Source organism: Bos indicus x Bos taurus, chromosome 22, assembly GCF_003369695.1.
Source record: "Bos indicus x Bos taurus breed Angus x Brahman F1 hybrid chromosome 22, Bos_hybrid_MaternalHap_v2.0, whole genome shotgun sequence".
Taxonomy (NCBI): domain Eukaryota; kingdom Metazoa; phylum Chordata; class Mammalia; order Artiodactyla; family Bovidae; genus Bos; species Bos indicus x Bos taurus.
In genome coordinates, this window is record NC_040097.1 from 15,644,571 (window position 1) to 15,664,146 (window position 19,576).

Below are 19,576 nucleotides of genomic sequence, written 5' to 3' on the forward strand. Positions count from 1 at the left end.
AAAAAAAAAATTCCCAAGGAAATGGGGCTTTTGGGAACAAGCAGAGATCATCATCAACAAAAATAGTACAATAAGCAAAATAGTTATGTTCAGGCCTCAGTAGAGATTTGGGAGTTTAATCTTATTACAAAGAGAGCTTAATCTCAGCTACATTCTCTGTAGAAAAGTTACCATTAATCAAAACCCAAGAACCCTTAGGCATAAAGATGAGACTAACCATTAGTTTATGGTCACCCTTCAACAAAAGTTGTTGTCTGTTTTCTTTCTTCAAAATCTTGAAGAGTTACCATTCAGTCAAGAAATTGAAAAGACATAAGACCAAGAAAGGCCCGTCCTTCCAGTCATGTGTAGAAATGTCAATAATCACCAAGAGGGAACAAAAAGTCTACCATGATGTAATCATGTCAGTTCTGACAACATTGAGACATAAGCATAAGCCAGGGTGAATAGAGCCAGAAATCAATTGAAGAATGTGTCAGGCAGTATAAATTTTTTGGATTTCCCTATATAATACCATTAAATGGTCCATTTTGCAGTTTTATAGCAACATTTAAAAAAATCAGAATCTAAACCTCTCACATTTGGATTCCGGTGAGTTTCAAATTTATGGGGGAAAGCCTTCATTAGAATTATCCTCCACCTTAAAGTGTTTGTAATTTGCTGTCACAAATGTTTATCTAAAAAAAAGAATGTTTATATTGAAATATTTATGAATGAAATGATATAACGTCTGGGATTTGCTTCAAAATAACCGAGGCATAGGAGTGGGGAAATGTGGGATAGGAAGCAAACAGTACTGCCAATGAGTTGAGTAATGGCTGAAGTTAGGTGAAGGGGAAGTGGAGTTTGATTTTACTTTTGTATGCAATTGACATCTTTTAAAAAAAAAAAAAAAAAGGTCTAACAGAAATTTACCCTAGCTCATTGGGCCATCAATTAGACAGACAAGAGATGATTCTCACAGGAATACACCTCTCTGTTCCATGGAAGCACCCGTCCTTTAAAAAAAGATAAAACCCAGTTTTCATCAACACTAACTTAGAGTCATGTTTCATTTGGGTATTTCTCCTCATATGCCAGCATGGGTTTTACATTAAAAGGCAGACTATTCAAGGTACTTTTTAAAAATATATTATTTAGTAGGGAATTTTCTTTTTTTTTTTTTTTTCAGTGAAATAACAAATTTCTATTGCTATTTATTTATTCTTAGTTTACATTGCAAAATTCTTTAAAATTCTCTAAATACAGGCACTTGATAAATTTATCATTCCAAATGAGAAGCTTATCTAACTTTGATATATTCTTCATTGAAAGGCCTTTTCCATGGAAAGCTCTAGTAAAAGGTGAAAGATTTATGCAGCCTGAAAAGAAATCAGAGTATGAAAGGCCTTCTAAAGAAATCAAAGTCTTCACAGGAAAGTTTTGGAGCTATTGAGAAAACAGTTGTTCCAGAAACATAAGATTCAGGCAATGCCCACACATGAGAGCAGATTACACAAAGTTCATCTTGAAATCAGTTCCTAGAACTAAAGAGTTATGTGTCCCTAAAGAAAATGGCCCTGAATTATAGGCAGGTGTCTAAGCTACCCCACTAAAGACAAAGATGAATGACACTGTTAAATAGTGGGAAAGGCTCCTTTCTAAACTTTCTGAATCTACCCAATCTAGGACTGCCTGCTTCCAGAAGGCAGAAGGCCTACATGTTGGGCATGGGCCAGTTTAAAACTTCACTAATACCACTAACACACTGGCTCAAGGCTCACAGTATTCCAGGGAGGTGGTAGGCTGCTAGTCCAAGATGAGAAACTGTAGATATACACAGGAGTAGACTTGCACTTCTCATTCAAGGGATATTTTTCCTTCAAAGGGGACTTCCAGAAATACCTGGGGGAATTTTTGATTGTTGCAAATGGAGGTGGGGGATTGTTCCCACCATCTACTAGGTAAAGGCCACAGATGCTATTAAACATAAGACAGCTCCCACAACAAAGAATTAACCAGCCCAGCATCAGAAGGGCTGCCGTTAAGAAACTCTGGACTAGAGCAATAGTTGCCACAACAATTCCCTCACAGTCCTCCTGCATAAAGGCATGAAAGTTTTCAGAGAAACAGAACAGAGAGCTGGCAGGAAGAAGGGGAAGAGAGGGATGCCTATCTCCACCACTCCAGCAGTCAATCTAAACCTAGTCCAATAAACTCAGCTCCCTATAGGTCTCTTGAAAACTTCCATTTCTCTCCATCTCCACTGCCATCATCCTAGGATAATCTCTTCCCACCTCAAAAACTTCAGCAGCTTCCTAGTAGTATGCCCACATCCAAATCTATGCTCCACACAAAAGCCTGTGTGTGCTGTGGTGGTCAAGCAAAGTGGCAAGACTACAGGGCGATTCTGAGAGGCTCAAATCCTACCTGGGCTCTGAGACCCTGGGCTGGTTAACTTCTTTGTGCCTCTCTTCCCTCAAAAGTAGTATGAGAATGACAGCAGTATTTATCTTAGAGGAAGCTGTGAAGATACTAAGTTTATATTTACAAAGGTCTTTAAAAGTTTCTGGCACATGGTAAGTACACTGTAATTGCTTTTTATTATTTTCAAATCATAATCTGATCATGTTACTTCACTCACAGTGGGTTCTTGTTCCTAGGATAAGTATCAATAATCTGACCACGGCCCCCATGAGTAGTCTGGCTCCTGCCATCCCTCCAGCCTCAGTCAATCCTGCTTTCCCCCTCGGTCCCTGTGCTTCCACCACACAGGCCTCCTGTGAATTAAGTAAAAGCATGTTGCTCACTTCTACCATAGGGCCTTTGCACAGGGAATCTCCTCCTCCTAGAATGTGCTCTCTGACCTAACTCCACTCACCTAGCCTGCCTCTTCAATTTAGTGAACTCTCACTCACTCAACTCTTCATGGTTTATCCTAAAGGACCCCTTCTACTACCTGTAGGATGCTCTCCTCTCTCCAAAGATCTTTCCTTTTTTGCACACTCATCCCAGCTGCAATTCTACATTCAACTTTCTAATCCCATAACTGGACATGAAATTGTTCATTCATTGTCTCAATAAACAACTGTGACTTCCTGGATCACTTGTTTCATGAATGAGCTGAGTCAATGTCTGAACAGTGACTGAATCAATGAGTAGGCATGCTGAGCTTGCACCTCAGTCTGGAGGTCTGCATTAGAGCAGTTGCTGATCAAAGATGCAATGCCTTTAACTTTATGGGACTCCCAAGTGCCCTGAGCCTGGCTGTAAAGATGTCAGGCCCTGGAGGCAGCTGTCTTGTACTGTAGCCCAGGACTTCTAGAATGCTCTCTTTCCTTCCATCTCAAAAAACTCATCCATGTTCAGTCAAACAAACTCCCCCAGGCCTAAAGAATATGGAAGGGGAATTTATTCCTTGTATATGGCAGGAACAGGGGGCTGTTTTCACTAGTCCTAAGACTGAGGCTGACTCTGGGAACATCAGCTTCGCATCTTTCTGGGACTGTCACAGCAGCAGTCATTCATATTCAAGGGTCATTTAAAAACCAACTATTTTTATAAAACCACAGAATGACAGTTTTGTTTTAATATTTTGACTGTAGCATCAAGCATTCTGCTTCTTTTTCCAAAATTACTTACAATGGGAAGTGTAAACATTTTTAAACAATGTTTTCTCAAACCATTGTAACAAATTTCACACCTATGACTACAGCACCATGATCTTCCCCACTGCACTGGTCTATATTTGGCCAGAAACAGAATTCACCACAGACAGGTCCAGTGAGGAGACTTCAGTGAAAGGACTACAGAGGACAGGCGGTCAAGATTAATAAAACAAATGTGCTGAGGCACCGGGGAAATGGCAACAAGGGGGTGGCTATTACTGCACCTTGGGCTAAAGGGGCAACAGGAAATATGAGTTAATCCCAGTGCCAATGGGAATTATGGATGGGGCACTGCTAAGAGGAGCTACAGTCATGGGAGAAGTCCCTACTGCCAGAGATGTGGTCCCAGTGCCAGAAAGGAACAGGGAGGAAACTCTCTAGTCTTTTTCTCTTCCCACACTTCATCAGGCTTCCCAGGTGGTACTAGCGGTATATAACCCATGTGCCAATGCAGGAGACACAAGAGACACAGGTTTCATTCCCGGGTCAGGAAGATTCCCTGGAGGAGGGCATGGCGACCCTTTCCAGCATAAGAGTGTGACGTGAATGAAGCAACTTGTCATGCATGCACCCTCCCATCTCCTGCAGTGCCTGCTTCAGGCCCTGGACCCACCAGAAGTCAGACAGCAAAGGAACCCCTGCAATGCATCCTACAGGGGCAGCGTTCCAGGGCACAGTCTCCCCTCTCAAAGAATGGCAGGTGGAGGGCAGAGCAGCGAATAACCACTGGACCTACCATACTGCCTTAGAATAAAGCCTTAGAAATGCACTGAAGGGAACTTTTTCAAGAAAACATCCAGAGATAGAGCCAAGAAGAGAAAGAAGCACCAAGCTCAGGGCTCATAAACTGAACACCTAAACACCATTTTCAAAACAGAACAGAAAGACAATTTAACTTTTATCATAACTGCATGCTGGCACAAGCTGCAGTGTACTCTGCAAATCTCTTCAAGGAAGTGAAGGCTTGGGTGTGAGTATTAACAGATTCTCAAAGAAGTTGGCCAAAGCCTCCTGCAGGTTCAAATGAAGATCCCAGGGATATTGGCTTAACCCAAAGATCAAGTCAAACACTGCATTTCAGTTTTCACAATCCATTGGCTCCCAAATTCCATGACTAGAAAACAAAAGACTTTGGCTGTTCTTGACTGGCGACTTGGTTTCAGGCTCTAGCTCTCAATTGCTTTGCTCCTGAGAAACTGAGCAGCTTCCCCTCAAGATCTCATTCATGGCATGATTGCCAGAGCCAGCCCCTTCTCTGCCCTCCAACATGCATGTGTGTGACACACACACACACACACACACACACACACACTCTTTCCCAGGTCTGCCTCCTGCTCAATAGTTAAAATTAGAATCTAGCAAGGGAATCATTCAGTTCAGTTCAGTTCAGTTGCTCAGTCGTGTCTGACTCTTTGCGACCCCATGAATCGCAGCACGCCAGGCCTCCCTGTCCAACACCAACTCCTCGAGTTCATTCAGACTCACGTCCATCACGTCAGTCATGCCATCCAGCCATCTCATCCTCTGTCGTCACCTTCTCCTCTTGCCCTCAATCCCTCCCAGCATCAGAGTCTTTTCCAATGAGTCAACTCTTCGCATGAGCTGGCCAAAGTACTGGAGTTTCAGCTTTAGCATCATTCCTTCCAAAGAAATCCCAGGGCTGATCTCCTTCAGAATGGACTGGTTGGATCTCCTTGAAGTCCAAGGGACCCTCAAGAGTCTTCTCCAACACCACAGTTCAAAAGCATCAATTCTTCAGCGCTCAGCCTTCTTCACAGTCCAACTCTCACATCTATACATGACCACAGGAAAAACCACAGCCTTGACTAGCCATACCTTTGTTGGCAAAGTAATGTCTCTGCTTTTCAATATGCTATCTAGGTTGGTCATAACTTTTGTTAACAAAGTACAGAAAATATTTTGACACCTCTCACTTTGTAGGGCACCAGAATAGGGGTAGGGAAAGGAGAGGAAAGAAAGGAGAGAGGAACATGAGGTAAAGGAAAGAAGAAGAAAGAGGAGATTGGGTTGAAGAGAAGGCGAGAATGGAAAAGGTAGGGACGGGAGGGAGAAACCACTAGCAATAGGCAGAGCATAATTTCCATCAGCATTCATTCCTTCCTTCCACAAACTTTCATTAAGTGCTTTCCAGGGACAAAGAACATCCAAAACCTTCCTCACCTCCACTCTCTGCTTCATCCTGGAGGTCTTCAGTGACTTGGAGCCTTTGTCATGATGCCCTCTGTCACTGGGCTGCAGTTATTGATGTTTCCCCTCTACCTCCTCAGGGCTGAGGCATCCCACAATAATACCTACAGTTTATTTTACTTTTGCAAAGATGATACAGGGAGACAGAAAACCTTCAAGCTGGGATTTCCCCCAAGTCCTGCCCTCTCTCTTCTGGGAAAGAGCTGGCATCTGGACCACAGTCTGTCCCATTGATGCCACAGCTCTGGAATACATTCTCCCACTTTGGCAGTGGCCTTATTTTACTTCTCTCCTTTTTGCTCAAAATAATCATTGCAAGAAATGGTTCATAGGAAAAAACCTAACTACCTAATGGGTTGTGATGAAAGAAGGAACAAGTGGAAAAGGATGAACAAGGGGAGAGAGAGAGAGTAAAAGGGGCATCAGTTTAGAGGCCTGGCTGGAGGACTGGCCAATCCCATACCCTTCATTTATAGTTGGACAAAGTGAGGACCAGAGAGATCCAGAAGTTACAGAATGATGGAACACTGGAGCTGGAGAGGACTGCATGGTCCACTGAGCAGTAGGCATTGGGGATTAGGTCTTTTGTATCTTAGCCAGGATTTATATCGTACAGGGAGCACAGTCTCTTAGGAATTTAGATCTCAGACTTGTGCCAATTTCTCTGGGGTCTATAGTCCCAAGAAAGCAATCCAGAATCAAGTCAGAGTTGCACAAAACACAAGAAGAACCCAGACCATCAAGGCCTCTGGGCCAAAATCATGATGTTGAATGGGGGAAACACATTTCCCCTTTGAAAATAAGTCAAGCTAAATCAGAGATGAGAACCTAGTAAGTTTTCTCTCTCCCCTCATTTAAAAAACACCAATTTTAAAAAGGGAGGCAAGTAACGAGTTGCTTAGCCTTGGCACTCCTGGCATTTGGAGCTGGATCATTCTTTGCTGTTCAGTTCAGTCGCTCAGTCATGTCTGACTCTTTGTGACCCCACAGAATGCAGCATGCCAGGCTCCCCTGTCCATCACCAACTCGGAGCTTGCTCAAACTCATGTCCATTAAGTCAGTGATGACATCCAACCATCTCATCCTCTGTCATCCCCTTCTCCTCCTGCCTTCAATCTTTCCCAGCATTAGGGTATTTTCCAATGTGTCAGTTCTTCGCATCAGGGGGCCAAAGTATTGGAGTTTCAGCTTCAGTGGCTCAGAGGTTAAAGTGTCTGCCTCCAATGTGGGAGACCCGGGTTCGATCCCTGGATCGGGAAGATCCCCTGGAGAAGGACATGGTAACCCACTCCAGTATTCTTGCCTGGAGAATCCCATGGACGGAGAAGCCTGGTAGGCTACAGTCCATGGGGTCGCAAAGAGTCGGATATGACTGAGCAACTTCACCTTCACCTTCATCAGTCCTTCCAATGAACACTCAGGACTGATTTCCTTTAGGACTTTGATCTCCTTGCAGTCCAAGGGACTCGTAAGAGTCTTCTCCAACACCACAGTTCAAAATCATCAATTCTTTGGCACTCAGCTGGAAAAAACATAGCTTTTTGGTGAAGAATTCTGACAAAATGTGGTCCTGGAAAAAGGAATGGCAAACCACTTCAGCATTCTTGCCTTGAGAAGAACCCCATGAACAGTATGAAAAGGCAAAAAGATATGACACTAAAAGATGAACTACCCAGGTGGGTAGGTGCCCAATATGCTATTGGAGATCAGTGGAGAACTCCAGAAAGAATGAGGAGATGGAGCCAAAGCAAAACAACTCCCAGTTGTGGATGTGACTGGTGATGGAAATAAATTCTGATGCTGTAAAGAGCAGTATTGCACAAGAACCTGAAATGTTAGGTCTATGAGTCAAGGTGAATTGGACGTGGTCGAAAAGGAGATGGCAAGAGTGAACATAAACATTTTAGGAATCAGCGAACTAAAATGGACAGGAATGGGTGAATTTAACTCAGATGACCATTATATCTACTACTGTGGGCAAGAATCCCTTAGAAGAAATAGAGTAGCCCTCACAGTCAACAAGAGTCTGAAATGTAATACTTGGATGCAATCTTAAAAACTACAGAATGATCTCTGTTTATTTCCAAGGCACACCATTCAACAACACAGTAATCCAAGTATACGCTCCAAACACTAATGTTGAAGAAGCCGAAGTTGAACGGTTCTATGAAGACCTACAAGACCTTCTAGAACTAACACCCCAAAAAGATGTCCTTTTCATTATGGGGGACTGGAATGCAAAAGTAGGAAGTCAAGAGATACCTGGAATAACAGGCCAATTTGGCCTTGGAGTACAGAATGAAGCCGGGAAAAGGCTAATAGAGTTTTGCCAAGAGAATGCACTGGTCATAACAAACACCCTCTTCCAACAACACAAGAGAAGACTCTACACATGGACATCACCAGATGGTCAATACTGAAATCAGATTGATAATATTCTTTGCAGCCAAAATGGAGAAGCTCTATACAATCAGCAAAAATAAGACTGGGAGCTGACTGTGGCTCAGATCATGAACTCCTTATTGCCAAATTCAGACTTAAATTGAAGAAAGTAGGGAAAACCACTAGACCATTCAGGTATGACCTAAATCAAATCCCTTATGATTATACAATGGAAGTGACAAATAGATTCAAGGGATTAGATCTGATAGATTGCCTGAAGAACTATGGACGGAGGATGGTGACATTGTATAGGAGGCAGGGATCAAGACCATCCCCAAGAAAAAGAAGTGCAATAAGGCAAAATGGTTGCTTGAGGAGGCCTTACAAATAGCTGAGAAAAGAAGAGAAGCTAAAGGCAATGGAGAAAAGGAAAATTACACCCACTTGAATGCAGAGTTCCAAAGAATAGCAAGGAGAGGTAAGAAAGCCTTCTTCAATAATCAATGCAAAGAAATAGAGGAAAACAATAGAATGGGAAAGACTAGAGATCTCTTCAAGAAAATTAGAGATACCAAGGGAATATTTCATGCAAAGATGAGCCCAATAAAGGGCAGAAATGGTATGGACCTAACAGAAGTAGAAGATGTTAAGAAGAGGTGGCAAGAATATACAGAAGAACTATACAAAAAAGATCTTCATGACCCAGATAATCACAATGGTGTGATCACTCACCTAGAGCCAGACATCCTGGAATGCTAAGTCAAGTGGGCCTTAGGAAGCATCACTACACACAAAGCTAGTGGAGCTGATGGAATTCCAGGTGAGCTATTTAAATCCTAAAGATGATGCTGTGAAAGCGCTGCACTCAATACACCAGCAAATTTGGAAAACTCAGCAGTGGCCACAGGACTGGAAAAGGTGAATTTTCATTCCAATCCCAAAGAAAGGCAATGCCACTGCATGTTCAAACTACTGCACAATTGCACTCATCTCACACACTAGCAAAGTAATGCTCAAAATTCTTCAAGCCAGGCTTCAATAGTACATGAACTGTGAACTTCCAGATATTCAAGCTGGATTTAGAAAAGGCAGAGGAACCAGAGATCAAATTGCCAACATCTGCTGGATCATTGAAAAAGCAACAGAATTCCTGAAAAAACATCTACTTCTTTACTGTTAGGCGATCCTGCGTATTGTAGGATGCTTGGTGGCATCGCTGGTCTCTACACACTACCTGCCAGTAGCATCTTCCCTTGAGCTGTGACAACAATATCATCTCCAGTCTCACCAAATGTCCCTAAGGGGCAAAATTACGGCCAGGGTGAGAACTACTGCTTGAGAGAATCAGGAGCTATCAACCTGGTCATCTGAGTCCAGAGCCTTGTTTACGGTTGGAGGGTCAGGCTGGCTTTGGCTCACTCAGTCACACTTGGCAGATTCGGGATGTGAACTTAAGTCATGAGAGCCCTGCTCACTGCCCCGGAGAATTATCATTTCAGGACCTGATCTGTGACCCTGCTTGTAGTGCCCACCCCTTGGCTTCTCTTCCTGGTATACAGCTGCCCCATACCTTGCCTCCTGGGGCTTAAGCTGCCAGTATCCTGTACATCCTTCAATCAAGCAGTTAACAAAATTTCTCCAAAAGAAAGCTGCTCTTGGATTGAAAGAAGGACCACAACTGCCCCCTTTAACTTGCCACATTTTAGGAGGTTGGAAGGCTTGTACGATTCTCTTTCCCTTTGTTAATGGTTGATCTTCCCAAGCCCCCGTGGAGCTACTGCTGCGCGGATGGAGATAACATGAAGTGCGGTGCTTGGAATACTTTCAACTCTACAAATTCATGAGCATTTAGATTATTTAACTGCTGATTATGATTATTTAAGCTGAAAGATTATACCACTCTAGCTCTGAAAATGTTTGTATTTCCACTAAAAACCAAGGGACCCATTTGACTGACATTTTTCACTATTAAAACTATACATCTAGTACATGTTTTTGGCCGAAGACAGTGTCTCCCCTATTTTGTTTTATGATAAGGAAGCTGAGTTCAAAGGCCTCCTCCAACTAGCTCTCTTCCTGCCCCCTCCCTCCCACCATCAACCTGGCTTGCTCTCCTGCTTCCCTAATGCAAGTTGAAAGAAGAACCTATGTGCCTGCTGCCATCCACTATTCAACCAAAACTGGATCCCAGCATCACCAAATAAAATTCTTAAGATGACAACCTCTTCTTCACTAGGAGAAGGAGTGATACAAACTGTCAGTGGTTACGATCATAGCCTGTAGTGTCAGACTTGTATTTGAGCTCCAGGTGTCTGAGCCTCAGTTCCTACATTTACACACTGGGGGTCATAAGACTCCCCATCTCAAAGGAGGTGGCAATCATATGCAGGTGAAGTAAATAGCCCCTGCCTGACATGTAATAAGCACTTAAGAACTGTTCACTGGTAATATTAATCTCATTACCCAAAGTCTGCATGAACTGAATAGTATATATGCCTGAGCTAGTTTAATCCTCTGAAAGCATTTTAATCAGAGATAGTACATTCCGTAGGGCAAGGAGAGTTGAAGGGGTCTTGATTCTACCTGACACACAATTTAACTACTGATTCTTTCTCTGTGATGATTTGTGAAACACATCTCTGCTTGGCTCGTGCATGTCATATCTAAAGAGTCTTATGAAAAATAAATGCAGTATACACAAGTACAGGATAGGTCTTGTACTTGTGGTCCTATTGAGGGGACAGTGTCCTAGACCAAGCAGTCATTTTGGCTTTTGGCAAAAGTTTCTGCATTTCAAAAAGAGTTCCTTAAGAGAAGAAACAAGATTCCAGCATCTCCTAAGTCTTCAAGTTCCAGATCACTCATTTAGCAGAATGACTGGTAGAATTACACACTGAAAGGAACTGTGGAGATCACCCTTCCGCCCGTCCCTGGGGAAGGGGACTCTCTCTATAGCACCCCTCCCCCCAGGATTTGCCGACATACCTCAGAAACCACTTCAAAAGAGCATAGAGTTCTGACTGCTACAAAGCACTGTAGGAAGGCCTTCGTCTTCTTAAAGAATAACTGTGCTCAGGCACAATCATCTCAGGCAGCATAAATCAAGTCCATTTCTTTCCTCTCCTGTCACCCCTTTAATAGTTGGAGGGAGAATGTGTCTCTTGGTCTTCTCTAGACTAACACCCCTCACCCATCAGCTATTCCAACCATAAACATATTTTTCAGGTACCTCCCAATCTGTTCACTCACCACATGACTCTCCCATAGTTTACCAATGCTGGTACCCAGAAATGAACTCAAATACTTACTGAACCCACATATACACAAGTAAATATCTGAGAGGAATGCTATCACTAAAAGTGTAGTTGCAAAGTTATTTTTAAATATTCAGTGAGATAAAATATCAGTTGATTTTTCTTCCATACTTTTCTCATTTCAGCAAAGACGGCTAGTTGCCCTTAATACCTCTCCACCTCTTTCTTTCCTTGGTAGTAGACTCCCTGAGAGTTAGCCGGACATACAGCCACCCAGCTGAAGTCCAGGTTTTCCTGCTTTCTTGTATCTACATGTGACCATCTGTAAACACTGATCAGTGTGCCTCTTCCCTGCTCTGGTTCTTGTACCTACTTAGAATGGAGAGATCTTTGTCCTTTGTGTCCACTTAGAAGAGTGGTGAGTGCCTCTGGTTTAGAGCAGTCTTTGCAAGCAATGGATACCCAACAACTATTTATCAAATAAATTGTTAAATGACTCAGATGTCAATGGATGGTATGGGCAGCTTAAATGGCAGGGAGGTTCCCTTCTCCTGTCTGACAGCAGGAATGTGGATAGAATGGTTGGAACTGAGGCAAACACCTTGCATCCTGAGGTGCAGAGAAAAACATATGCAGAATCTCATGTGCAGAGAATGACAAAGCATCAAGGCAGATGGAGTGCCAGTCCCTGGTTACTTCGCTGCTTGCATGAACCTCTGGAATGTGCAGTTTTCTGTTCCTTGCCTCAAGCTAATTAGACCATTCCACTATTCTAAAGTTATTTTCATTGTAGTTCAGTTTTATTTACCAACTTTATGTATATTAAGTCTTTTCTCTTTCACTAAAGGCCCTAAACCACCAACTCCAGGGTTACAAGAGAGATACAGAAATCCTGAGTGATAAACAACTGCCCATCATGTGACTGTCTGCAGCTCAAACCACAACCATTGCTGAATGAGCAGTTCTTCTCTCTGCCACCTGTCTTCAATCACTACAGGTAACTTAGGAAGCTAAGAAAAGCTTCACTAGTATTTTAGCTGACTCAATTTACTTTTAGAACTAGAAGGAAACAAATAAGAACAGAGAGATTGGGATATTGTAGGACACATTAACATCAAGTGGAAGTCACTCAGTCGTCTCTGACTCTTTGTGACCCCATGGACTGGAGCCCACCAGGCTCCTCTGTCCATGCAATTTCCCAGGCAAGAATCGCAGAGTGGGTTGCCATTCCCTTCTCCAGGGGATCTTCCTGACCCAGGAATCAAACCTGGGTCTCCTGCATTGCAGGCAGATTCTTTACCATCTGAGCCATCAGGGAACTCCAGGACATATTACGATAGTATTTAATATATATTTTAAATTGAACATGGCAAAGTTTTTCTAAATAACCATGGCTTACAGAGAAAATTACACTGTAGCCCCCTCTCACCCCACACACAAAAAAACTGTTCAAAGTGTGAGGCCAACTCGAATTTGAAGATGAGCTCAGGGTATGCTAATTACAGTGGGTTTACCTAACATATGAATATGTCACGAACCATGATACATATATGGCCTTTTGTGGCTTATAAATCAGTTTCTTATAAATGCATTATTTCATTCAATCCCCATAACTTCTCTTGCAACTGAGTTTATCAATTTTAAGTAACAGTTGCCTTCAAAACTCCTCTCCCAGGCTCCATTAATCCTGTCCAAATTGCCAGGCACTTAGGATTCCTTCCTAAAGAAATGTGATTTGTCTTTTCTCATGTTGGCATGAAGGAAAGAATAAATTGATTTTATCATTTTCTGCACCCTGCCTCTCCTTTGAAGGGTACTTACCTAATGAGTGGCTCTCTCAAAAGGGATCCTAGATCAAAGAGGCCAACAGGATAATGCCTTAGAATAAGCCTCTGTCTTACCTCACTGTAAACTTCCTAAAATAGCCCAGTGTATACAAAGGCTTCTGAGGCTATCTGGAGAAGATTCGAGAATGTAATAATACCCAGTAAATTAAGGTGGCTCTCACAATGTCATCAGACGAGTTAAAGTATAGATGTTCCTTTAAAATCTTTACATTAAGTATGAGAAATCACCACAGAAAGTCTAAACTACACACTTCACATTATGTAACTTTTAACCAGCTCTCAAACCCCCCTTATTCATTCAGTATTTAATACTAAATGGAACAGATCAGTTAGCCTGCCTGTCTGCCTATTAAATTACTAGGCTAGTTTAAATTGTCTGAGCAAATGCACACAGATAGATTTTAAGCACAGTATCTCATGGCCTTCAATTCCTTTTAGCTACAGATATCAAATTCACCTGCCACAAATTAAATAATCGAGCTTTGGTTACTGGAATGTAAGCTCATTAACTGGTATTAATAAAACCAAACATATAGAATGATGTTCTTAATATTATTTTAATAAAATCCCTTTTAAATAGAAGCAAATGTAACAAAGACAAACCATTATGAAATGTTTTAGTAAGAGGTTTTAGATATTTTTTAAGTAAAAGAATAATCTTATACACAAGGGAAGGAGAATATTATGTTCTCCTGTGAAAATGTATGGTTGGGAACCATTAGTTCCTTCTAGTGCGGGAATAATGACTGGCAGTTAGAATACTAACCAATGAAGATTAAGCTGGAAAAAATATTTATTCGGGAGAAGAATCCTACACAAGAGAGAGTCAAAGACTGTCCACTAGGCTCAGATCCTAGAAGGTTTCTCAGACTTTAGGGAGTGACATGGCATTTCCCTCTTTACTCCCAAATAATCAGGAGGGTCCTTACCAATGGAAAGAGCTTTCTAAGTGGGATTCTAAACTTCTTTGGTTCCACAAGAAGCTACTTTATTCATCTAACTATTCGTTTGTTTGCTTATTTATTTGTCCATTCATTTCGATCACTCATTTTACTAAAATGAAAACTTGATAAGGGCACACATTTTCGCTTGTCCACTTATAGCAGTGGACATTCATTCCTCAAATGCAGAATTTATAAAATATGGAAGTTCAATTTAATTTTCTTTTAAAAAATGAGCATTTGTAAATGTGTATACACCAAAATGCCATCACTGTCTATCTCTGTATGGTAGGACCATAAGTGATTTTCTTTTTGAATGCCTGCCATTAGATATCCAATATTAAAAGGGAATTTCACTGTAAACAAATTAACCAACTCATTTAAAGGTAAGTCTTTAAATCAAGCAATATTTTTCTCACTTTAAATTTAGCCTAAATTTAAACTAAGAGGACAATTCCCTCCCTGGCCAAGAAAAATAGCAGAGGAAAATGAAGGCCAGTGTTGCACAGGTCCCAAAATGATAAAACACAAAAGAAAACTCTGGTTAAATTAAACAGTTGGGTTAGGAGTGTAGCTATCAAAAGGCAGTGTGAGGGAGCCTTGTAATGATGGACAGTGCTACATCTTGACCATGGTGGTGGTTATACAAATGTATACGTGTGATAAAATTGTATGTAAATAAATACATATACACACATGAGTACATGTAAAACTGGAGAAATCTAAATAAAGTTGGTAAGCTGTATCAATATCAATTTTCTGGCATAATACTATGCTGTAATTATGCCAGATGTTACCACTGAGGGAAACAAGTGAAGCGTACAAGAGAATCCTCTGTACTACTTCTTATAACTACATATTAATCTGCAATTATTGAAAATAAGCTAACAAATTGACACAGCAGGATGCTTATCAAGACATTCTTTATATTAGCAAAATATTGGCACCAACATAAGCCTCTGATAAAGGGAGACATCTGTATGATAGTATGTCAGATAATTAAAAATACAATTCAATGTTTGCTGCACAGAGCAGTGTTTACCATTCAGCAAGCAAAAGAAGGATTTACAAAATACGAAAGTACAATCTAATTTTGTTAAAAAAATAAAGAGCATTTGTAAAGGGAGACATCAAAATGCTATTAGTATCTATCTCTGCATGGTAGGATCACACGCAATTTTATTTCTTTTTAATTTTGCTCTTTCTTTTTTTCTCCTTTTAGAATGCACAGTACTACCTGAACAGATATAAAATAAAAGTAAACTTATGAAAAATAAAAGGCTGCCTGTCCTGTGGACAGGGCTCAGCTGAAATCTATGTAGCTCTGAAACAAAAACTAAGACAAGTGGTAACGTTAATTAAATGGAAAGCTATTTCAGTTCGATATAAGGATGAAGGAGCTACCTTCAAGAGCCGTGAAACATGAACCGCCACCTTATGAGCCCATGGCTTCCAAGGCAAGTGGTCTTTACCAGGCCTGGTGAATTCCTTATTATGTGGACAGCAGTCTGGCTTATATAGGCTGGAAGGCTGCACTCAGCTGTTTTCCAATACTATAAATCTGTGTCATTTAATTTTGCAACAAATTTAACGGACACCATCTCTCATTTCAAAATCCCCTTTTACGTTTCAAAGTGCTTTTACATATGCTAGTTTATATTAATTTCAGTTCAGTATTTTTTTTAAAAACCCTGTTACTGTAACAATTCTATGGAGTAGGTAAGGCAGGTAATATCAACCGCCATGTCACCAAAGAAAGGCAACCAGAGAGTGACCTCCTTTAAGGTTATGGATGAGTTATGAGACCACATCTTGTTTCTCTTGATTCATGGCCCTACCCCCTTCCTAACACCATTCAGCTTTTCCCATGTACCAGGGCTTCCCAGTCCTGGGGGGACTTGCCTGTCAGGTGCATGAACAACAGTGGCACAGAGTGGCAGTAAACGCAGTGACACACCCAGCTGACTGTTCACACTGACTGACACTGACTCAGTTACTGTCCAATAACCAACATGTCAACTCAGCTCAATCAAGAGTCACCAAACCGTTTGGTTGACTAGAACATCTGAAGAGGCTGGTAAATCTAACTGGGGTTCTCAGTCAATTTAACTGCCCTGCACCTGTGTCCCCATGGTCCTGGGAAGAACCCTGTTATTGGGGCTTCTGGGCCAGTTAATGAATGAATGAGGTTCATATTGGGCTTAATGAAGCAGAGCTTTGTTACTTTTACCAAAGGAATTAAAAGAGGAATTTTCTATTTATTTTGCAGTGGCAGCAGATTAAGCACTTCGGTAATAATGTGGCAATTCACCCAAAGAGGTCTTGGTTAGGTGCTATCTGAAATCATGAAATTAAGTGGGAAAACATACACATGGAAAAGGTTTATATGTTTTAGAAAAATAAACCCAAATTTTAGACAAATGATACTCTTCACAAAGTATACTAAACAAATGACATATTTTCATTGGCTGATAGTGCCATTTACACACATATTTCATTTTCCATGTGCCAAGCCCTCCTCTGAGTGCTTCTCTTCACAACCACCCCACGAAAGTCATTACAGGAGGAAACCATAGGGTCAGCAATGTTAAGGTCATTTTCCCCCAAGTCACACAACCACCAAGTGGACGCAACAGGATTTCAACCCAGCTCTGACAACTCCCAAACCAGCATGCTTCACCATTACTTGTTCTCTGAAAACACTGGAAGTATATGCTCTTTTTATAAACAGGAAATAATGAAAGTTTCCTTATAATGGCATAATAAATCACTCCAGGAGGTGTAGAGTTAACTTGGGAACAGCTGCAGAACAATGAGAGAAATTAGCCTGAATCTGACACATAGCAACACACAAGGAGGCAGAAGCTGGGTAAGTGAAAGAGAACGAATAAAGGCTGATGCAATCAATGTACTGACATTATTAATAAATTACTGATCACATCAATAATGTCACAAATGCTTGAAATACGTTTCTTCCTAAGTACATAAAATCCAGTCTCCAGCATTCAATCTATTCATTCCAGCAATGAGCAATTACCGAGCACCAACCATATGCAGGCACTGTTCTAGGCAGTATGATTTCTGCAGTGATTCAAACAGACAAAAGTTCTGGAATTGGTGGAGCTGACATAACTGCATGAGAAAATGAGGTAGTAGAAACAGAGTCTGAACAGATTTTTGGGTTTAATCCTGGCCAGATGTCCTTAAGCAAATTACTTGAAATCTCGCTGAGTCTCAGTTCCCTCACCTCGAAACTGAGGATAATAATATCTGTTTTTATTATATCATCTTTTATTAGGAAAAATGGGAGTTTATATGTGGAAAAAAAACTACTTATTCTTTGGTCTAGGAGAAACTGAGGTAGTTGACAAGGAATAAATGTTTTGTCCTCATTATTAAATCCTTCAAAATATTTCATTCCATATTTTCCATGATCTAAGCTTTCTGGGTTTAATACTAACCATGTGTAAGACTTGCAGGGTCAGGGTAAGGTTATTCTTCCATACCTAGCCACCAATTTCAAAGTCTATATTACAGGCTTAAGATGCTATAATTCTGTACATTTCCCCTTATTTTGGAAGGAGGCTGGATTTAAATCATACTTTAGTGATTATTTCATTTAAAGACTTAGAGAGATGCTGCTTCTTGCCTAATTTTTCAGAAATAGATTCATAGCAATTGATTATCTCTAAAATCTTTGAGTAATTATCTTTACTATGTTCTTTCATGGTGATATTATTTCACTGTGAGAACGATATAAAAGCTAGGTGGAGGTGGGTGTGTCACAGGCCCACAGGAACAACCACTGCCCGACAAGCAGTCACACCTTATTGATTAAATCAAAGAAAGACATTTGTTCCAGTCTCCTCCCCTACCCAACCCCCACCCCCATCCAGTCCTTACCTACCCAATGAGACAGGGGGGCAGGGGCATTTCCAAGCCTGTTTTTATCAGCCCAGCAAATCAGAGTCCTGCTTTCTAAACAAAGAGGTGCCAACCTTGAGACTATGAAAACCAACACAAGCCAGGCATTGTACACAAGTGAAAAGAATATAATTAGCAAAGTTATAGTCACAATTAGGAAATACCTCCTCAGAAAAGTTTCCATTTAACCCTGAGCAGGACTTCAATTACCATTGTGCTTAACAAGGCCTCTGTCTCTTGGCCAGCTCAAACCTTTTAGACAGATCTAAGAATATTAGTGCCGTCCACAAAACACAGAGTCACAAAACCTTATGTTGGATTTTTTTTTTCTTTTTTGAATAACAGATGTGAAAAATGTGCACATTGGGACATGGAAGCTGTAATTCGAGAAAATAAGAAGCACAGTCACAGAAACAACTAGTCAAGTGTTAGCTACATGATTCTCTCTCCAAGCTCTTTCCTCCTCTTCTTTAGCATTCCCTTTCTCATCCCTACAGAGAAGTTAGAAAAGAAAGACTGAGAAAGCAAAAATGGGCACTCACTTCATCTCTAGGATCTCCTCCAGCTGCTTCCTCCTTTCTGTCCGGAGGTTGGCCAAGTGTGCTTCTTTCTCAGCCAGGGACTGCTGCGTGGAGGCAAGGCGAGCCTTGGTGGCATCCAGTTCCTGTCTGGTCTTCTCCAGCGCATTCATCAGTTCTTCTATCTGAAAAGCGCATGGGACGCAGTGTGTTATTTCTCCTCCATTCAAGCACAAGGTGTACCTTGCGTTCTGACAACAGACACAAAGGAATTAAAGCCATTCTTGAGCTGGGCATTGTATCCCGGCGTCCATTCTTTCTTTGTCACTACTTAAAAATAAACATTTCAAACCCAAGAAATGTCCAAATTTCTCCAAGGTCCTCATTCAATTGAATTATCCAATAACTTTTATAGAAACTACTTAATGTATTTATTAGAACTGGAAGGTGAGTGGCTTGACCCAATTTCAACCTGTGTTTGGCAAAAATCTCAGATACTGCCTCACAGTTGGCTGAAAGCAACACTCAAATGCACTTTGCCCGGCACAATATACTTTTGTGTGTAGGCCCCAGAGCATTCTGACAGGAAGCTACTCTATGTGTTTCAAATTCATTCATGTTTTAGCCTATCAAAGCCTTGTTTGGCAAAAGCGATTTGATGGCCAAGGGGCCTCAGGGGCTCCCCTCTCACCTCACCTCCCTGTTTCATATTCAGGAAGCAAGGTTTGGCCAAAGGTAAACAGAATCCCAGCCACAAAAGGTTCAAATTTGGTTTGCCCCTGAAGTTTGAGAGGGTTCTAAACTTGAAATAAATGACATGTAACTTTTATAGGGTGCTAATACACCATAGAAATA

General features: G+C 41.2%; 1 protein-coding gene across 16 annotated transcripts in view; it reads right to left on the reverse strand.

The window, feature by feature from the left end:
• Positions 1-19,576, reverse strand: part of ERC2 (ELKS/RAB6-interacting/CAST family member 2) — a 984,881-nt gene that overhangs the window by 367,516 nt on the left and 597,789 nt on the right. For all 16 annotated transcript variants that reach the window (XR_003507771.1, XR_003507770.1, XM_027522882.1 and 13 more), the window contains one exon: positions 18,746-18,906. Coding sequence is in view for 14 of the 16 variants with exons in the window: in XM_027522882.1 (XP_027378683.1) it covers positions 18,746-18,906 (161 nt within the window). In the remaining 2 variants the exon portion in view is untranslated. The remainder of the gene's footprint in view (positions 1-18,745; positions 18,907-19,576) is intronic.